At 40.9% G+C, this 22543-nt stretch overlaps 2 protein-coding genes across 4 annotated transcripts in view; one reads left to right on the top strand and one right to left on the bottom strand.

Annotated features, from left to right (window-relative positions):
• Positions 1–22543, bottom strand: part of LOC124296965 (receptor-type guanylate cyclase Gyc76C-like) — a 57507-nt gene continuing 34964 nt past the window's right edge. For all 3 annotated transcript variants that reach the window (XM_046747468.1, XM_046747467.1, XM_046747470.1), the window contains exons 6-21: positions 8110–8413; positions 7857–8003; positions 6967–7166; positions 6628–6787; positions 6319–6473; positions 5817–6104; positions 5337–5597; positions 5179–5250; positions 4873–5041; positions 4630–4779; positions 4207–4546; positions 3980–4103; positions 3753–3851; positions 3512–3656; positions 3161–3417; positions 1–3061 (exon numbers count right to left, since the gene is read on the bottom strand). In XM_046747468.1, coding sequence (XP_046603424.1) covers positions 2129–3061; positions 3161–3417; positions 3512–3656; positions 3753–3851; positions 3980–4103; positions 4207–4546; positions 4630–4779; positions 4873–5041; positions 5179–5250; positions 5337–5597; positions 5817–6104; positions 6319–6473; positions 6628–6787; positions 6967–7166; positions 7857–8003; positions 8110–8413 — 3804 coding nt within the window. In that variant the 3' untranslated portion in view covers positions 1–2128. The remainder of the gene's footprint in view (positions 3062–3160; positions 3418–3511; positions 3657–3752; positions 3852–3979; positions 4104–4206; positions 4547–4629; positions 4780–4872; positions 5042–5178; positions 5251–5336; positions 5598–5816; positions 6105–6318; positions 6474–6627; positions 6788–6966; positions 7167–7856; positions 8004–8109; positions 8414–22543) is intronic.
• Positions 7–1065, top strand: LOC124296967 (NADH dehydrogenase [ubiquinone] 1 alpha subcomplex subunit 6). Its single transcript, XM_046747473.1, has 3 exons — positions 7–149; positions 495–610; positions 789–1065. Exons 1-3 carry the CDS (start codon positions 26–28, stop codon positions 915–917), a joined length of 369 nt encoding a protein of 122 aa, XP_046603429.1. The 5' UTR covers positions 7–25; the 3' UTR covers positions 918–1065.

The raw sequence follows: 22543 nt of genomic DNA, 5'->3' as shown, positions 1-22543 counted from the left end.
TCTCAATCAGATCCAGTAAATAGCAATGGCCTCCGCTGTAAGGACTGTCCGTCGCCAAGTGCGACCAATTTTATCCATTGATCAACCTGAAGCACGGTCCAGAGTTCTCAACTTATACAAAGCGTGGTACCGCCAAATCCCATTTATCGGTAGGTACACCTGAACTTCGTCTATTCGTAACAAAATCTGGTTTTCTAGCGTTTAACGTCGTTCCAAGGTGCGTAGACAGTTTTCTCCTTCGTTATTGCTTTTCCGTATTACTTATCTCAATTCTTACAATATTAATGCATTTATTGTTAATGTTCTTTTTCTCTTCGTTACTCAGTCATGTCATCTTATAATGTACTAGCCCTGTAACAAGTATATTTTATCGATTACATAAATAACCTAACCTAAACTGTCTACTTATTTTCTGCTGTAATTATTAACAAGCCCCGCTTTTTATGTCAAGAGACTTTAACTCTACCACAAATGAATAATTTTTTTTAATCTAGTTCAGGATTACCATATCCCGAAGTCTGTGATACAGTGCAGGAAGAAACTTCGCGAGGAGTTCTTGAAGAATGCTCATGTGCGAGACATCAGAGCCATAGATCTGCTTGTTATAAAAGTAAAGTACATTTTTTATCACTCATTTTAAGCGTAACTTGAAATTATTCATAATTCTCAGATTTATGGTCTTTTAAAAATTGGAAATAATTGTATTTGTCAATGTCAATCCAATTGTAGAAGTATTCCGATACACTTTGGTTATCGACATTTGAGAAATATCTGTTACTTTTACAAAGGGTCAAATGGAACTGAAGGAAACTGTGGAGATTTGGAAGCAGAAAGGAACGCTCATGAACTACTTCAAGGAAACCGAGGAAAAGAAACCCACCGACTTTCTGTCTAAATTTTTATCAGGGCACGATTAGTTTCGATTGTGCGCGTAGACTTTTCGAGATAGCCAAAGTTATAGTTTTTCAAAATCGATTCAATCACATTAATGACAAAAAATCTGTACAAGCAATGTCTTTTTCCTGTAAGTTATTATTGAAATAAAATGTACATAGTATATCATAATCATCTGTCGGATAGTGAAATTCTCTTAGCTTCACATATCTATTTCGTATATTATTATCGATAACGGTAGGCACTTTTTTACTATATAATTTGTAACAATTAGGGCGTAAATAAATTAATCACTCGAATTCTTCGCTGTCCGGGATACAAAGCTACTTCAATCCTAGGACGGGATAATTGTTACACAAGATTGTCACAGTTTTAAAGATTCGAAAAGGTAAATTTTTAATTAGCATTTACAGAAGGTGAAATTTTTTTGTTTGCTTTCTTTTAAAATTACATTTCATTTTCACATAGATATATTATTATTTACTTATTATATACATTTGACAACATGATATATTACTAAGCACCTTAGGTACGATCTAGTTCACTTTTCACAGCCATACAGATAATTTGCTTCCCTTCAGTGAACAAGTATATGTTATGTTATGCATATATAAAATTATTTGTATTTTATATTTATATGTATATATAAATATATATAGAATACAGCACTTTTTGAGACTAAGAGCATCGATAGCGGTGCTTACCTTATTTTCAATTTGTATTTTCATTGTTAAGGTCTCGTTGGTTCACTTTCGTGCTAATGCACAGAGCGATCTCATTTAGGAAGATCATATTTCATGTTTGTATACTTTGGTTAGAATGATTTTCATAAAATATTTTTTTTTGTTTCTTATTTCTTGTTACACGCTTAGGTATTTTAAAACTAATTTTATAAACATAGTAACAGTCCCGCACTATGTATTAACCGCATAATCACCATCAACATCATCATTCAACGCTCATTTTAATACAAATTATAAAATATCTTTATCATATTAAAAATATACACTGACGGTAACTTTCATATACATAAATTGCACATACCTAAATTGTAAGCTAAAATGGCAACAGATAATCATCATGCTTATGACTCATAACAATAATATTACTTTGACGATCCTTTGCATTATCAATTGATCTACATTTTCACGTAGGTCATTATTTATATACAAAAAGGCGGAAAGTGATGAAGGTTAGGAGAAGAAAAAAAAATATGAAACAGGGAAGAGAATCATCAAACTATACTCTCCCTTTCCGACTGTATGTCGTACCCTGTTATCACTCCCCTCCGCAGAGATGCGTCGCTACTTCTCAAACCGTTTCCATTAAAAAGATTCACCAGCCAACTTCTTATCGAGTTCCTTGCCGACGATTTTTTGTCAGGAACATCCCCTGTACTCGGAGTAGGTGCAACTTGATCCAGCGAACGCCATCGTTTCACAGGCACTACTTCTCCTACGCAACTTCCGTCACCTGAGAGCAACGGAGTATCTACATCACAAGTTACATTGTCTGTTCTAGGCACTATTATCACATTGCCATTAGGGTAATTATTATTCAACACTTTATCGGTTGATACGTCCGTTTTCGATGTAGTCTTTGTGCACTCATCACAATTCTCCATAGATCTGAAACTCTTTTTATTTTCCTTGGTAGAAAAATTCGGAGATTGAAGCTTCCGACTGCACTGCCGTTCCATGGGGAACGGATCCAGCGATCGAGATTCTCTCAAGATTGTCGGTGACGGATAATCACTCGTCGAAGAGGATGCGGCTATCGTCGATAACACTCTGGCATTCTTACGGAACTTCGGTTTGACGTCGACGAACATGTCGTCGAGCGCAAGCTTGACATTCGCAGCTCTGGTATCCATCTCCCTAGGCAGCGCGATGTTATCTAATGTCATTTTCGAATTACTCATCAAGCTGTCAAGCAAGTAAAGAGGAGTCCGCTCCAGCTTCTTTGTCACGGAACGGGGTACGGGACTCGATCCTCCGTGCTGCGAGGACGAATCATCGGTATTTCCCGGCCTAGGCACGCTAGAGTGTCTTCTACTACCGCCACCTCCAAGGCCTGCCAAAAGCGATGCTTGTCTCGATTCGGGATTAAATTTCGGGCTTCTTCTGGGCCGACAAAATAGAGGCGGTGGAAGCTCTCCCAGATTCACCTGCAGAAATAGAATAATTAATTTCGCTAATAATTTCGAATCAAAAGTTCCCTCTCATCTGTTGATCCAAGCGACATCGATGGTCAAAGAGAAACGTACCTCTCTCTTCTGTATGGCTTTTTCAGTCGCTCCAACAAGCCAGTATGTTTTCACCTCGCCCTTTCCCTTCATATTAACGAATCCCCTGTCCTCGACGATATATCCCCCGACTTTGTCGAGGGCTTCCTTGCACTGGGCGCTAATGTGTATCCGCAGAGGTTCACCATTGGATTCCATTCGCGACGCTGTATTCACGGTGTCTCCGAATAAACAATACCGCGGCATTGTTAGACCGACCACACCAGCTACCACAGGGCCTGTAAAAAATATGGAATCACGATTGGAATAAAAATAAAAAAGTTCACAATAATCAAAGCGTATCAAGTTCTAATACACGGAAGCTTTTTATACCTGTGTGAATTCCAATCCTGAGTTTAAGCGTATCGTTCGGCCGATGAGCTATCGTGTGATGTTTAACAGCATTCAACAATTCGAGGGACATCGATGCTATTTCACCGGCGTGTTTGTTTCCGTTCTTAATTGGAAGGCCGGAAACCTGAGGAAAAACATAAACACGGGAATTTCGTGTTGCGGTTATATTTAATCGGAGAATTGTTACGTGTTAAAAATTTACAAGCTTCGTAAGACTCACCACCATGTAGGCGTCTCCGATCGTTTCAACCTTGTAGACGTCGTATCCTTTGATGATACGATCAAATAAAGTGTACAGATCATTCAGGAAATTAACAACCTGTAATCACAAGTATATACAAATTGTGTCATACATCCGTTCCGACATCCGTATACATATACAAAGCGTCTAACGTTATTTGCGACAATTGCAAAGGCTCAACGGGACAAATGTGAATGAAATTTTACCTGAAACGGTGTACTCTCAGCTGACATTGCAGTGAATCCTACAATGTCACTGAAGTATATTGTGACTAAATCGAAAGCTTCTGGCTCAACTCCAATACCGTTTGTGAGACAATTGGCAACAGGTCTGAAAAAATCAAAGAACATTTTTGAATACGTAAAAATTTTTTCTCGCGTATAATCCACGGAACTGTTGACAATAGGAAAATGGAACTCGATAAATAACTAACTCAGGTAACATTCTGTGGAGAAGATCTTCGGTTTTTTGTTTCTCCTCGAAGAGAAGGCGCGTACGCTCACTGACTAGATCTTCGAGGTTGTTGGCATATTTCTCCATCATGTCCATCATCTGGTCCATTATATTTCTGTGCCTGCCTGCTTTCATCTTCTTCAAACGAGTCCTTATCATTTTAAAGTCTGGTCTAAGTTCGGGGCTCTCTGCCCAGCAGTCGGTTATAGTATTGACTATGTAATCGCTGGATCCCGTTTCGGAATCCGACAATATGTCAATGTTCGGTCGAAACGGCGGCTCTCCTTCTTCCGGGTATCTCTTTACTCGATCTATGATTTCTGATCATCCCATAATTTCAATTATACGTTATATTTCGAAAGTTATCCGACTAAACATGAAACCTTTAAATTTCGTCAATTACCTTTGGGCTCTAGATTTACCCCCCCAAACGGTCCCTTCCGTCCAATTATTTCAAACAATATGATAGCAAACGAATATATATCTCCTTCCTGAGTTCCTCTTATAGGTGCGTTGGGATTCCTCAGTAATTCTGGTGCTTTCCAAAACAAGCCTGAAAAATTATTTCAATTAATTTTTTTTTCACCGATCAATGGAACTGTGTCTCACGCTTGAATCTTATCTTTAAAATTTAGCGATCAATTACTTCGATAATACTGATGTTCCCCGATACTGTCAGATTCAGCGCAGTGTCGCATGTCGTGGAGACCAAAATCCGAGACTTGAAGTACCCAACGTGACGTTACTACGCAGTTGGAAGACTTGAGATTACCGTGACAGACTAGCACGGATGACTCGTGAATGTACAGCATGCCCTAAATTCAGAAGAAGGAAATAATTGCATTGTAAACTGTGAAGTAATACTTTTAAACATGTATACGGTTGTCTAAAATCCGTATACGCTGCTGCGAAATGCACGTTGGATTCTTTGAATCCATCGAAATGAATTTACCTTGATGAGATCATGAACTAACGACGCAATGAACATATCGTCCAACTTGATATCCTCATTTTCGATTATGTCCTGCAATGAAAACGACAATGTTTACTGCCAATTCTTAGCGTCGACTGCCACAGTCATTGGCGCACGATTATCACGTTTATACTCACGTAAAGACTTCCTTTGGCACAATAGTCGGTAATTAGCAATATTCTCATGGGTTCGACGCAGGCTCCGATAAAAGAGTTTAGATTTCCGTGTCTTATTTCACGAAGTACGCGCATTTCCTTCATCACGTCTCGCGGGGTGTCTTTCTTTTTTGAGAATTTCAGTTCCTTTATCCGTACAACTACCCCATGGTAATGACCAGTCTGTGCAAACACTTGTCCTCCACACCTGGATTCGTATGATATGGCACTAACTAAACTTAACTGTAAAACCAACCAAAGGATAGCATTTTTATTCATATAAACTATGACGGTGAAAATTTTTCACGACTCAACGGAGACGAAAATTCTTTCCAAAAAAATCATTTCCACTCATTCTGCAAATTTCTCTTTTCCATCAGTCATTGTTCTCTCAAGATGTCTCAAGTTTTCCCGGAATATCAACGAAATTATAAAAAATTTGCCAAAATCGATTCCACTCACCTTGCTAGGGGATGACATCATGTTGTCCAGATGAGGATAGCCGTGAATTTCACTCGGATCAATTTTCCACAGCAGTCCCTCTATCTCCTGTTCTATTTTCCACCTTCGATATATACTCAGGGCAATAACTCCGGCGCAAAATAATAAGGCAGCTAGTACACCTGCCGCGATAATGCTCCGCGAATACGTGTCAATTATTGGACAGTGTTCGTTTCGAAAACCACAACCGGGTTCGGATTCCGGTTTGTTTTTACCAGGCCAATCCATTGACTTGATAGGCCTGTAGACCTGCAACGGTAATTATTCATCATCATTGAAATGCGATAATTTTGATTACTTCAGACAACTTGATCGCGCAATTCAATTGCTCTAAAACGCAGAGGTTCTGATCCATTTTTCAATTATTTGATAAATCAGATTACCAAAAGAAGACTTGGCGGAGTTTTAAAGACAGGTACGGGTATAATTATATTTTCACGAGTGTTATGAACAACTCACTCACTATAGTATCACCCTGTTGAAATTGCCCGACGGGAATCATTTGGTAATCGCACGAAAATTTATCTCGCGTCATAGGTAATTTTTGCAGTGCAAGAACGGAGAAATTTCCCTCCGAGTCTCCGTTTTCGTCCAGTTTTATCGTCGCTCCGCTAATACCTGCGGAAATGAGAATCGGTGAATATCACATCGTGAATGTAAGAACGGAGCGATTGGAATACGAATACTATACCTACTCGAATGAATTTCCATTCAGTTTTAATTTGCTATCACGGAACTAGATACGATTATAGGTATATGCCGTTATACGTACTGTCGTAAGTGTGCCTTTTGATGATCGTCTCTATTATCCGAGTGCCATTGCTGGCAATCTCTTCGACGCTGAGATCTTGGTGCTCCCTAATGAGTTGATCCAAGGCCTGAGCATATAATTTTACCGAATCGTAAAGATAGGCCGCGTGAATAGATACGTGCTGAAAATATTAGAAGGAAATAAAATATTTAAAAAATGAATAAACGAAGAGTAATACGTCATGTTCACTCCGCATTTATAAGATTATACTGACTTACGTAGGTACGCGAATAGATCTACGAACATGAGAGTATACGTTATTTTAATTTTTGTAAAGCAAAATTTCAAACATTGACAAACCTTTTCGAAATTCGACTGTTTGAAGAGTGGAGGAATAGAGAAATGAAACGGTTCCTTTATGTTGTAGTCGCTAACTTTTTTAGTAAATACTTCGTAGCCCTGAGTCGGCGACGTAGCGACAACAACCAGAAGCGAACGACCCTTTTTCAAAAAATCCTTTGGCTCCAAGCAATTTCGTAAAGTATTAACACTGTTCGGTCCTAAAAAAAAAAAATATGCAAACTTATAGTGAACCAGTGTCAAATAAACACAGTGTCAATTACTGTTATATACGTTAATAAATTGGCAAAAAATATTTCACGTGCAAATCCCGAGACAAATCATATGAATTATATAATCCTACACGTAACAGGATTACTATTAATTACTGCAAAAGTTTAATACGCGTAATGCGATGTTGTGATATTCATACGAAAACAAGAATCATTTGCTCGCTAGTCTGTGAGCGGTGACGTATTCATTCCGTGCAACGATAATCAATGGCCTTCCAGTGACCTTTGTGGCACACGACGTTAACTGAAACTACTGCGGATGATTTATTTCAGAATTTATTGAAATTAAAGACAAACAAAATCCATTTACTACGCGTCTCTTTGCCATCCACAGTTTATACGTACACAATTAAGCGGAAAATTTACTCAAGTATCACGATATACACAAAATCTACGTAAAAAGTATCTAACAAAGGTTTAGATGACTCAGGGTAGAACAAAAAACAAAATAACAGTGTATTATAAGTATACGGAGGTAAACGGGTGAGCGATTAAACGCGATTAGCGTTTCATCGTATAATATCATATAACGGGTATGTATGTTGTAATGTACGGTAAGTATTAATAAGTCGGATTTTATAAGCGACTAAATTCTCTAAGAAGCATGGCTATACTAACTCCATAAGTACTTCTCTGCTTCTCGTTGAGAATATGTCATCATGTCAACATGTATTACCATATATTCTCCATCGTCCAATAATCTTTGATTTTGCATTGAATTCATCATGTCTACCAGGGATGAGGCTGACCCAAGGAAAATATAAACTGAAAATAGGATAGTAAAAAACATGTACATCGGTGATTGGGATTTAAAAAAAAAAAAACTGTAATGAACATGAAATGAGAATGTGTTTAAAACTTGCGGACTGACTGCGAGTCATGTTTTTGGTGTCCTGTATCAGCTGAAACCAATCGTTTCCGCAGCAAGGCAATCTCTGTTCGCAGCAAATGTGCCGATCTTCGACGGGTTTAAAATGGTTTACAGTGAGGTTGTGCTTAGCTGCCTGATCTTTCAACGAGTGAGCAACGGTCGCCCAAGATTTTTCCGTTATTATAGAAAATTTGTCCCAATTGTAATGAAGCAGCAACGCGATGACGGACTTCGACACCTGAGTGTCCGGCGGCTCCGTCCGCGCAAAAGTTGACACCGCCGATGCCTTCGAATCCGAGCATTTCTGTAAAATGACCAAGGAAAACAAACATACACAAACAGACCTTCGATACAAATGAATATTCTGCAAATAAATCAAACAGTGCCGACCTGCATCGAACACGTTTCCATTTTTTTTAACTGGAAATGAATTTTTCAAAAAATGACCTGGAAGACTGGCATTCTCTAAAATATTCCTCATCTATGAAAACCCATTTCATTCGTTGCAATGTTCTTTTTTTCAAGTTTTTTATTTCATTTACGTGATGCAAGAAATACGGTGTACAAAGACCGGACTTGACAAAAGCGCATCGGATGGTCAGTGCACGCATTATGCAGAGGGATATAGTAAAAAAGAATGTTTTTTTTTTTTTTCTTTTTTTCTTTTTAATTTGCGGAACAGGGTCGAGTGGTACTCAGACACTCGGGTACACGATATACCTGTCAATAGGTCGGTAGAAGCACGATTACGCAGGAAATGCATTAGCGCCATATTCCGTGCATTCTATACACGCTGATATGCTGTAAGCTTTTTCCCTGGCCTCCACAATCAGCGAATCAGGTATGGAAGAATCTTGGTTAAGTAACGCGATCGGGGATCGTGCAGTATTTGAAATAATAATCGGCGCATGCTTCGGTCAGAGATACAAGATAGCCGCCAGCCGCCGAGGCAGCATATTGCACATGCTCCGAAGAATTCGAAGTTAAGAATCGACGGACCCTTTCGCTGCGGAAAGGCGGCAGGCTGTTCGTGTAGGCTGCTGCATATGGTTTGAGAAGAGGGAACGAAACTGTTGTGAGCTGAATGCTGGCTGCTGCAACGGCGTGCACAGCAAAATGGGCTGCGCTGTTAGGCCGCAGTGTGGCGGTAGGTTAAATATAAACTTGCTGCGCGGGCGGGAGAGGAAAGGAAAGAGAGGAGAGGAGAGGAGAGGAGAGGAGAGGAGAGGAGAGGAGAGGAGAGGAGAGGACGTGGACGTCTCTGGAGTGCACGGGGCGGTAGACTGAAATGTGACATGCTCTCATTAACATATAAATTAAATGTGACAACTGGGGGTCAGCACTTGATTCTCTGCAGTTCTCTCCCTCCCCCTCTTTCGGCCCGTCCTTTCTTGGATTTTTTTTTTTGTGTTTTTTGTTTTTTGTTCTCCATATTCTTATTCCTACTCTTCTTCGTTCATAATTCTTACCATTCTACCCCCCCCCCCCCCGGATCTAACAATACTTGCTGCATCATATGCATTGCAAGTCCATCATGCAACGCTGTTTGTCGCCTTGTTGCGGGGTATGCGTTTATAGATATATAGATGGACGGATCGTATGTATATCGAAAGGATTCGTCTCACTGCGGTTCATTGAATTGAATCCGAGTAGCAGAGTCACTACACACGCCTATATTATTGCACACACCCTGCACACGTACGTTATACGCGACGCGCGACTGTAAAAGCGAATCGCAGTATGTACGAATATATATATATATATATATATACGCAGAATAGGTATAAAGTATAACAGTCCGACTTCCTACATAATTTTCAATCTTTGCTGCATGCAGGGATCTAGACGCGGAATTTATTTCTGAATGCTGCTGCCGCGGGCGTATCGATGACGGATGCAGCGGCCACCTGTCGCTCTCGGAGAGAGAGGTGTGTGTGTGAGAGAGAGAGAGAGAGACAGAGAGAGGGAGAGAGAGCGAGAGAGAGAGAGACGGAAAATCTCCACCGTACCGCGTTCTATCTATATTCATAAACGCTCTTTTCCTCCCGCCGCTCCATCGCCCTTCCTCTCTCTCTCTCTCTCTCTCTCCCCGTCTCTTTCCATCTGTTTGCATCTCTTTTCTCCATGAGGACGTCGCGTCGGCTGCAGCGGCAGCATCGTCGTCACCGTGTGTTGTGCAGCCAGCAACGACGAGCCGTGTGTGAGGCCGATGGCCTGCAGCAGGCAAGCCTATAGGAAGATCGTCAGAGCTAGTGCAGCAGGCAATTAGTCGCAACCCCGTTAAGCCCGGTCTAATCGCCACAGAGCATCGGAACGGTGACGCTGATCGATTCAACATCTATTCTCATTTGCAGTAATCTACCCTACCACCCCCCCGCCCCTCCGCTGTTAGGATAATCACTTTTGCCAGGTGACTATATTTATTGAGCGATAAATATGGCGCGTTTTTCATTTCGTTACCACTCTCGGATTTTGTATTATTTACACGCTATTTATACACGTCTATGAGATGCGTTCAACTGGTGAAAGGAAATTTTCAGTATTCAATGGAAACAGGTTGGTATAATTAATTACACCGTTGAAAGATATTATACGCTGCGGTAAATGATCCTCGCCATGATATGTAACATGGCCAAAATAAAATCGTTCATTATAACGACATTGTTCACATAATTCTGTAACGACATTTTGATTGAAATACTTACGTTTTGGAAAAATTTTACTTTCCATCACGCGGTACAACAATTTCAACCCAAATTATCGTCACTAAGAAAATTTGTTATTACAGTTATGACTGCAATATATCTTATATATATATATATAAGAATCGTTACGCGATCAGTCAGTAAAGATTTATTCGTGTCTTGAAGCGGAAATCAGGCATCAATTACGCGATGGAGAGCGTCGCGATATAGAAATGGTGTCTCTTCGTCGAATAAATGTCACGTACAGTGATGTTCGTAACAATGTCTTCCCAATGGCTCGCAATATTTTTTTTTTTTTTTTGCAATCAAATACGAGACGAGTTTTCTTTCTAAGAAAATTTTTTGTGCCAATATGATTATAGCGACGCAAGTGAAACGGAGAAGAAACAAACGATACGTTGATCGCAGACACGTACAACTTCTGTACAAAGAAAATTCGTTTCAGTTTTTATTCCATAAAAAAAAAAAAAGAAGAAAAAAAATATTGACCCACTGCGAAGCGATTAATGAACATTACTCTATATATATATATATATGGATATGGATATATACGTATATCCAAAATACAAGGTACGCATCGTTGCGCACACACACACACACACACAGGTATATTTCCGCACGCCCAATCTCGTCGCACACCGTCATGCTCACGAGCGATATAATTCCTCCAGCGAACCGTGTGAGTCAGGTACCTATACTTCACATGACACCATACACGAACGTGCCTATATCGTCGAGGCCTATCCATATACCTATAGGGTGAAAATAAACCGCATTTTATGCAGTGCTAAAAGGCATTATGCGGCCATATATAATATATACTATACTTCCAACAGCAGCAGCAGCTTCGCCGCGACTAACAGTAATTGCCGTTGCTTGGTGCATGGTGCATGGTGCATCCATGGGTTGCGGTATGTACACCTACCCAGGTACTTGCGTAGGATCATGTGCCTGTACCCAACGTATACGTGTGTAAATACTTACAAAAATTGAATGCAACAAGTGTTGCGTTGGTACCTTGCGTACCTACAGGACCTACCCACTGCGGGAGGAGAATTCTTGCGCATAAATACGTACGTATATGTTGGGCACGAATCCTCGAGTCTGGCCTGCCAAGCTGCAGCGTGTGCATCGTTCGCGATGCATGCGTGCAAGCGTGCACGGGATGAAGGGAGAAGAAGGCGAAGGCGACAAGATTGTCTTCCGACGACGATGTTGTCAAGACGGATTTAACACCTGTCGGGCGTCTGCGGAGGCCGGGATTGAGACCTCGCTCGACCTCCTGACCCCCACCCAACCAGAGACTCGTATATGTATATTGTTAGAGGTGCGGCACCGAGGTGCATTATACCCGGCATAATGCACATGCATACGTGTACCTCGAGTACTTCTTAGCATAAATCATGCGGTAATAGCGAGGATCCGGAGGATCTGGGACAAAGATTAAAAGTTTAAACCGTAACGTGAAGTATGATGGAGATGACATAATCAAGTGTCGTATACTCACATTACGTATAAATATACAAAATTTCATGCAACAATAATGAGCGTTTGGTACAGACAAAAATTCACAGTTAAATGCACGGCATGTTTAAATTCTTATATGGAGATTGGTTTTGATTGTTGGTATATTGACAATAGTACGTCGTATCTACTGTCGAATTAGTTTACTGTAGATACGCGTATTAACGTTGAAAAAAGAAAAAATAAAAAGAAGCCAAGAACGACAACTTGCTTGTTCCGAGTGTACGGTTCGCTATTAATTTTAAATATTTCATAATATCGAAAAAATGTCCAACAAAATTCGCCGTAACTAAAGTCCAGGGCAAACGTCAAATTATAGGATTTAAAAAATCCTTACAATCCTATGAAATTTTTAAACATGCGATCGCCTTCCGACGTACGATAATCTTCCCTGACAATTTATAACGCCGTTTCACAAAATTATTGAGATGATGATGGAATTTGCAACTGCAGTACGTCCCGATATTTGCATAAGAATATACTTTGCATATGACTATATATTACACAAACAAAATGCAAATTTAACTAAAACGGACGTCTCACGACACCGCTGCACAAGTCAAAGCGGCCAACGAAGCCGAAGAATGTTACGTGAATTGGAAAAGAGGAAAAGAGGAAAAGAGGAAAAGTGCAGCGGACGAATCGAGATGAGAAACACGCGGTCGACCCAGTTTTTTTTCACCCCCCACCCTTCGTTCTCACCGGTTTTACAGAGAGAAAGAAGAAGAGGAAGAAAAAGGAGAAGAAGAAGAAGAAGAAGAAGGCTGTGGCGGCTTGGTCATTGTCGACGGGTCGTCCGACGGTGTTATTCTGGGCCTCGATCGTCTATATTTAGATGGGACCACCTTGAGAGCCACAAGAAGCTGCAGACGGAGGACCCTGTAGCCCTGGCCGACGCGATGCGATGGGTTGTGCAACGACTTATTGTTTGAAATTCTAGCGACACAATACGACGTCGACCATTCGTTCATCCGTTCATCCGACGATCACCGCGGCACGGAATCGATATACATACCTCTACATGCTGAACAGTGATCGGCAGGGCCCGGATAAATATATTTATAAAAAAATTGCAAAATATGTACATGTAATATACATGTGAAAAACTAAAACATGGGAAATGGAAACTGCATTTTTTCGATCCAAACATCCATAATTTATGTAGAAAAATCAGATAAGGATTGAAAATGATTCGATTAAAAAATATCTATTTACATGTATAATATTAATCCGGTCCTTGGTGATCGCGAATCAACCGTAAAGATCACGTAAGGACAACGTGTGATCGGTAACGTTAAATACGTATGTTCATATAAATGATCGATCGAACGGTGTAACGGGTTTTTTCTAGAGCTATTTTTAGACCCGGTGTATGAAAAATTTCGATACACGCGTGACGTGAATATGTATATACGCGGACAGCGCAGCAGTTGGGGACAAGGTGAATGAATGGTAATTAACGTTTTGTAATTCGAGGTTGACAGCTCGCGGGTATAAGCAATACAGCACCGTGCTTATGCCAATTCTCGTAATAATCGCGGCAGCCATAACTCTGGAATTCCCTTACCGGCCACTAATTGTAAGTCTTACGCTTTAACGATGAACGCGACGCGTTATAACAATGACTCGGTAATTTCTCACTTGCGGAACTGATTTATCGTCGAATTAAACAATGTTCTTCGATATTGATGTACGGTAATGTTCATTAACGGCTCCCCCTTTTCGGATAACTTGTTTCCGGTCCGAAACAAAATCCGAGTTGGATTGTGTACGAATTATGTGACACTGACCGGTGACGCAGCTGAGGAGACGTGGGAGATTGAAAATCATTGTCACATAACTCGTGTAGAATCGAACTCGAATTTTGTTTCGGACCGGAAACAAGTTAGCCGGAAGGGTAAGGAATTAATGAACATTAAATTACCGTAAAATAAGTGGTATTCCGGATGTTTACGATCATTCGACGAAACCAGAAAGACTTTGAGCCAGGGTATAAGTATTATAAGTTGCTGATTTAGTTAATCAAAATTAAAATTACCACGAGAATGACGATTTTCTTTTTATTCTTTCACTTTCGACAATGACCGTAAATAAAATATCGAACAACTTCTTCCAAAAATTCAATTTCTTACACAGAGAAAATGTAACACATTTTTTCGTATGATTATATAAATTTTCTCTTTACAGCGCGGTTGTGGCTGGAATATTTACACGTAAGATTTTCTTCCAAGATTTTTCAGCAACCCCACGCACATATAATATGCTTACGCAATGTGTGAATAGTCCCTTATGGCACGTCGTTGATATATTTAGACTTATTTTCCATATGCGTATGAGGTACGAAGCGACGTGCAGCGCAAGAAAAACATGAACATATTTTGAAGAAAAATATCACGTTCTTCGGAGCTATTACATATTATATTTTAAGTCTGCGTGATTTTGTTCCAACGAAAATTCATTTGATGATAAAGAAAAGAGACAATTGTTATGATAAATTGTCTCGATAAACGGTGGGGGAAATTTTTACGAATACAAATACCTCGGACAGATATTTCAACTTGAAATATATAAATTCTTAAATTCATTTTGCCGAAAAATTGTCAAATCTTCGACATTTTCATGCAGTGACCGTGAATTACTGTACGAGTTTTACAATTAGAAAGCTTTGACCCTTCGTTCGCTGTATCGACGTATCTTCATTATTAAAAATATATCTCGAAAAATTTTCGCGGCGAATATAAACTACAACATGCTCGAGTGAAATCCCTCGTGTACGTAGATATATATTTTCCTGTAGCCCTGTGTCTTTTCAACTTAATCAACAGCCAATACTTCGGCATTAAACCTTGGTAAAAACTCTGAATCGATATCGAAATACGACTCAATTACGTAATGAAAAATCATTGGAACGACAGTACAACATATGAATAGAAAAAACTGTAGTCTACGATAATTGAGCATGGATCATAACTCCTGAGAAAAACGTTATTTTTTCCATAACAAGTTTGACGTTCGTAACGTTACGAATGTATCGACGATGTAATCGTAGAAGAGGAACAAAAAATCATTATTATCCGACATTTGTGTGTTTGTCTGAATTTCACTAAAACGTGATAGAGCAGAATATAAACTCATACACGTATTTCACAAACCACAAATCTTTCAAAGCGTTTCCGAGATAGCAGAATAGTGATTTTTCGTACAGTCTTACGTTACGTTAGAACGCAGCTTACTTCAACCTCGTTATCTTCCGACTAACATAACGTGTATCATAATATTACTCGTACCGCGCCTCTACGTGTGGATCAAAACTCGAGTACCTACACAAGTACCATATGTATAACGAGAAAAAAAGAAATAAAATAAAAAAATTGAATCTGTAATACATATGGAAGGAAGCAAAACAACGCGTTTTCTGAGATACGTAGGTGTGTGTAGACGATATAATAACCAGTCGTCGTTCGGTTTATAGTCGAAGCGGTTGGTTACATTACGATCAACTCTGAGAGCTTGCGAAGAGATGAGAAGTAGGAGGTGGAGGAGGTCGCAGGAGGGAAGGGGTAATACGTACTTAGGAACGCACACTCGGTACCGAGTCGACACACACGTTGCACACAAGGAAACGTATTTCACGTCCCGTTTATACACGGGCGCGTGTTCGACACGCAGAAGCGGCATGTTGCGTATACGGCAGCGCACACGGGCGGCAAAGGCATGCTGCTTTCGTTTATTCATAAATCAACAGATTCTATTTATAGAAATATCAGACAAATAGCGATAGTCTCACCGCGGTTGTAATGTATATCCTTGAATGGCGAAACACGAAATAGAATAACTTGTACGCGTTAAGTGGCGTTGCGGAACTTTACGTATAATGCAACTTATTATACAACCGGTATAGTTACAACCGTAATACATTGTTGACTAGCTTACACGGAAGAAACCTATCGCTGTCAGGGCGACTGGTTGATTGATCGAACGACAAATTTCAACCGAATTAAAACTTTATTTTCGCATAGAGACCTCGCCGAGTCTCTCGGACTCGAATTATCGCAGTCGCGAAGTATGCGAAAAATGCGCAACTGCTGCATTAAGTTTCGCATATATGTACACGTACGTGTACATATGTAATAAAACGTCAGATTTCATAATTGGCCTGCCGAGTTTAGCGCCGCGATTCTATAACTGCAAGCGGTTGACTGCGGTTTAGTTGTCGTCGACTCGAGGAGCGGCACTACTCTAATTAATTCAATACACAGCTCTTCGTATTAATCGCGTCGTTACGGTCGGATCGCGCATTCCTTTGTTTAAATAAACAAGCTCGCGTTGCGGGCAACGATAAAATTTCTAGTACGTATACCTATGTATACCGAGTGCAGTTGATGCAGCCTTTAATTATAATCTACATCGCGGAGCTGAGGCGGCGTGCAGAAATTAATAGCTGCGTCAAGAAAAAATGCGGCGGGTATGCGACGAATTATCCAGTTTTCAAATGGCGGCTAGTAATGCGCTTAAGAAATATAAAAAAAAAAAAATAAAACATCGCACGTAATCCATCAAAACTGAACGTTGCTCGTACTGCATTCCTTGCTACAGGGGCGTTTCGTAAATCGCATTCGAGGCTGAATTCGGTGCCGGCTAATGTTGGCGTAAATTACTGAAAGTGCTGCGAAGCAAGGCAAGGCAATTTGTAAATACGTTCAAGATCACGCACCTTTTTTTTTTTTTATTCGTTTCTTTCTTTTCAACCTTAATTTTTTCCCTCGATCTATTAATATTATAACTCTTCTTCTATTCGTGTCTCTTCACATAATTTGTGCAATTATATAGTTGAATGAAAAATTTCGAAAAATTCCAACAGGTCCGTCAGACCTATGGCGAAAAATAATTATATATATTATAAAGGTAAATACGCACAATTTTGATTTTACCTTACTTCGGAGAAACGAAAATTTCTCCCCTTCCCGTACTTTTCTCACAAAATATCTGCATCTTTTCTACTCTGCGTCTGCATCTCGTCACGTATATGCAACAATAATTGTAACGTATACATCAAATTGGAAAAAATCGTGACAGGTGAATTTTTATCGAGCAAATCGAGAAGATAGGTGTGACGGAAAGTTTTCTTCCTTTATATTCGTCAAAATACACTTTCAAAGGCGAAAGAAAATATTAAAAAAATTTCGTTGGGTTACGGTATAATAGATTCGAATTGAAAAATTTTCCGAGAACTGTACTCGAGATGGTCAAATGATAAGTTACAAAGCTCAGTGGCCAAAAGGTGTCAACAATTACCAAATCAACGACCTAGATATTGCCGAAAATAGAAAGGAAAAAAAGAAAAATGACAACTGAACAATGTTGCGAATGAATGTATAAGGAAAAAAAAAAAAGCTTGACCCGAGCATTGTCCTAAATAGTGTAAAAACTACTCTTCATTCTACAGTGTCGTTTCAATCCTCGTTACCTGTATAAATATAACCCACAAATTGCAGTTATAAACGTTCGCTCCTTCGGTCTGTGAATACAAAAAAATAAAAAATGTCTTCAAAGGAAAATGTGTATAATACATATGTACGTTGCTGGGTGTTCGGAATTCGATAGCTGGGAGATACCGCTACAGCTGTATAAAAATAATCAACAATCGTACTTGAATCGCTCTGTACAACGGAGGCATATGCATAAATACGTGAATTCCACATGTTCGCACGCGTTGCACAGCAGCTTATACACGCGGACGGAAAAAAACGTGCAGACAAAGGGGGCATACATACAGTCGGTCGATCTCGTTGCAGGCGTCGTCGCCCCGCGTCTTCTATATATAGACGACAAGGCGTGTGCATAAGTGCAGAGTATATTTATACACCCGTGTGTACCTTATGCATATTCCGTGTTTTACACCATGCACGCTAATGAAACCGAGCCCGTAAAAAAGGGCCTCCTATCCTACACCTACGCCGTTTCGTAACACTTGACTTTTTATTAGATCTAATTATAAGACTCGCTTGGTACGCGAGGTGTCAAATTTTTAAATCTCCGTTCTAATTACGGATCACTGTGTCTCTGATCCAACCGAGTCACCGAAATATTAAGCTATAAATATAACGTACGTAACAATAAACTGTGTACGCCGCAATTTCGTAATCGTTTTTTTTTTTTTAATTTTTTAATTCTCGGTTAGGCGTACGACGTACAGCCTGACGCTGTCTCACAGTGACAAAAAGTATAATTATCAACGAGAAAGACACAGAGTTAACAAGAATCACTAATGTAGACAGACATCGTTTGCAAGATTTCAACGATCGTTTAAACTTGGACCGCTTTATGCCTGATTGCCGTGATGTATCGAGTCGCTAATTCACGGACACCCGGTGCATACACGATCACAGACTTAAGGCTCTCCCGAGACGTGCTGCAAGCGATGCAGCGATGCTGTACGGTGGGAGTGGGGGACGTAGATCGGTGCACATGGTCCACAGGGTGGTCACAAAAAACGGTGATCCCGACGTTTCGGACTCTCTGGAAATTTTCCACAATCAAAAACCCAACTGCGTTACCGATCGTTTCGCCTCGAAGCTCGAGACGAAATTCTCTACAATGTAAGTGTAACGCGAATTGTAAAAATCTTTCGCAGGTGGGCAACGTAATTGCGTTGGCATGACGTTGCGTTTCCCTGATTTATACTTGTGAAATTTCCATTCGAGGCCACCTTTCGATGCAGGAACTCGGTTTGACGTCACGCCGACTTGATTCGAGTGCGAAAACTGAAAGATCCTCTCTTAGCAGCAGCCCAGCATCCGGTTCAAGTACCAAAAAGTTGGGCTCCTCGAGGGCTCCGGAGTCTCGTGTCGAGTATATATATATATATACACATATACATGCAGCGGTCGAGTTTAACATATATATAGCTACACACACACACACACACACACAGAAATACACAAGTCGGGTCGTTCGTTCGTTCGTTCGTTCGTTCGGTCGGTTGGCGAGCAATCGTGGAGTCGTGGTCTAAATATAGGCGCGATAAACACGGGCAGTTAGTGTATAAGCCGTATATACTATAGTGCCAGTAGAGCTCTCGGCGTATCCTTGAACGCTTAAATAACGAGGAGGAGGCAGCAGGCAGGCTGGAAGATCGAGTGACTCTGCTCTTCGTCGATCAACGTCGAGGACGAGGACGAGGAAGGCGGAGGCCGTGAACGTGACAATCGCGACCTCCTGCCGAAACACCCCGCGGCTATCGGTTTAGGTTTAGGCGATGCCTGAGAAACGAGTCGAGTCGTTCAACAGGTTGCGTAACCCTGAAACACACCGACTTCAAGACTCCGGTATCCGTCTTTGTGCGGTGTAGCGATGTGTGCGGAATATGACTTTTCGAAACTGGAACCGTGATTTTGCTAGAAACGTTTGTCCGATGGTACTCGCGAATTATTACATCAATCTTGGCTGAGGAACGCGATCGGTCGACGGCAAAGTTCGTCTCGATACCGACAGGTGGCGGTGGCGCAGCTTTCACCCACAGTCAAAGCAACGTGTGGGACGAAAAGGCGCGTTTAGCGATCAGCGATGCTTGACGTCGCGGTGGGATCAAGTTTTCAATAATGATCACGCAGCTCGGTCCGAGTACGCGAAAATAAATTTGTCGTTAAAGAAACCGTTGAAACCGTTGATGAGAAATCGTTGCAGAACCGAGTCACCGGATACGTCGATCCGATTACATAAATCAATTACCGTCGTATCGTCGACTCGGCCAAACGGTTTCGCAGTCTTCGTTGAATCTGTAGTATGCAAAATGACTACGTTCCTCCATTTTGGACAGCCGTCAAATGAGGTACAATGTTGTCACTGTGATAGACGTTGATGAGGATCTTTTTTTTTTTCTTTTTTTTTTGGTAAAAACGCAGAACATCTTCACGGTTCCACCATATCCACCGTAGGAACAAGAAGAAGCGGAATTCGTGCAAATGATGATGAGCCGATGCTGTGCACGGAGGTTAATTTGAGAAGCAGAAAGAGAGAAAAGGGAGCAGGAGATACCGGAGAAGAGACGGTGAAAATTAGAAATCCGGTTTGGTACGTCTCTCGAAGCGACGTCATCCGAGTATGTATAGTTATAAAGTTCTCGGAATGTTATCTGAGGACGAAACGATAAAAGCAACGTCCTCTACGTTTAATACAACGCGCCCCCCCATTTCGCTGTCGCAAATTAAGGAAAGAAGCCGCGAAGTTAATTTTTCCTCCTTCCTTTGTTCCCCTGCATCGTTGCATCCCCTTTACCTCCATCCAATTCACATCCAATCGACTATTCGTCGCAACCTTTCTTTTTCCTCTCCGCTGTTGATCCTCATCCTCGATTTAAATACTAGATGGATGGAGAACGAATTAGTGAGTTTATGATGATATACATGTATACAATGTACTTAGAACCTGACTTTAAGTTGACACTGCGCGAACCAACAAATTGATACGACGATGGCGGTGGTGCCGGTCCTCATTTGCTCACACGCACTCAAATTATCTTCTCGATTATACCGAATGAAGTTACACGCTGCACACTCATCGGCCCTGTTCCCGTCCTTTTAATTTCAATTTCTTTACGAACAACTTTATGAATTTGACCCAAACTCTCTCTCTCTCTCTCTCACTCTGCCTTATACAATTTGAATCACCAACTGCCCGCATCACGTCGCCTTCTTTAAACGTCTGCAATCCCTCCCCCCAGTGACATCAAATTTCGAGTCGTATTCTCATCTTAAAATTAAACCCGTATGCGGCATACACATCAATCAGTTACCATTCTTCTTTTTTCATTTTTCTTTTTTCTTTTTTCTACCTACTTATTACTGCATAATTGTCGCTCGAGACTGTCATAAATGGTGCACGGTAAATATCAATTCTCCAAACTTTTAGACTCCGGCATGGAGGACAGACGACGCGGTTCGACATTCACACCGTCAAACAGCTCACGAAACTGCCTTGAACTGGTACATAATAACTTTTAGGACGGAACGATAATGACGTTTTTAGACCGGACCGGCTCCTCATTTCGCAAATTTGATTTTGGATAAGAACCACCTTTTCATAGAATAATCTGAAAATACGCTGAGATACCGCAATCTTCTCGTGTGTAACTGCAGCAGCAGTGCACGAAGGTGCAGTCCAACCTTTGAACCGTTTGTCTCTTTTCTCCCTCTGTCCTTCTCCGGCACCCAAATATTTATTTAAATTTATTCGCACGTAAGTGCACTCATTTTCTTTTTCAAATCACGAATTTACATTCATACATGATGCATCCGGCCGCTGCGGTGCGCAGAAATACATCGACCGATCATCGCTGCAACGAGAGTGACGCGTTTGCTAGATTATAAGAGAAGGGGTGGTGGTACATAACAGTGCCATAACGGTTACACGAATGACGGACGATAAGTTAAAGATTGTGTTCCGAAAGTGGGATAGATTTCGTTCTTTTCTTTTTTTTTTATCTTTCTTCTTTCCGCCCACCCGACGATTCGACGACTCCTAGTTACCAGTCGTGTCTCGCGAAAACGAGAAGAGATCGGACGTTCCTGTATTACACAAGCACGGTATACTTTTCCGCGTAGATTGAGCCGTACGGAATATGCGAGTCGCAGAGGGAGAACGTGATTCGTGTAGGACATTAGGCTAACAAGCGATTTAGTTATAACGCAACTATTTTCGTCGTTGAAGACACGTATAACCACCAACACCTCGAGCAAACGGGAATGGAAGCTTTTTGTGACAAATTGTCCCCGACCTCGTCGTCCGCAAAATCACCAGTCATCATCATCCGTCCGCTTCTGCTGTTGCAGAGGAGTATAGGTGCGTATGGGCGTATGTGTGTACGAATGTATGGACAAAGCATCACGCGTGATGAAGACGCAACGCGTGATATGCCCGAAAATCGGGGCTTCGGTCCGCTTCTTCTCCTCATCTTGTATCTTTTCGCAGAAGACTGGCAACCGGAATCGGTATTTCTAGATCGCGTGTAGATCGGTGGTCCTCGCCCATAAATCTACCATCGATACGTTCCGGAACGGTTTCCTAACGTAATACGGATTCGCACACTCCATTGAATTCGTAATATTGCTGTGTATTCGCTACGTCGAATCGCCCGGGCAACTCGAAACCGACGTTAACCATTTTTTCCCCCCTTTAGCTATTGCGAGCCGTAAATTTTTCATTTT

This window comes from Neodiprion virginianus, chromosome 2 (genome assembly GCF_021901495.1).
Source record: "Neodiprion virginianus isolate iyNeoVirg1 chromosome 2, iyNeoVirg1.1, whole genome shotgun sequence".
Classification (NCBI taxonomy): domain Eukaryota; kingdom Metazoa; phylum Arthropoda; class Insecta; order Hymenoptera; family Diprionidae; genus Neodiprion; species Neodiprion virginianus.
Note: the sequence above shows the minus strand (reverse complement) of the source record. Positions and strands in the feature narration are given on the sequence as shown.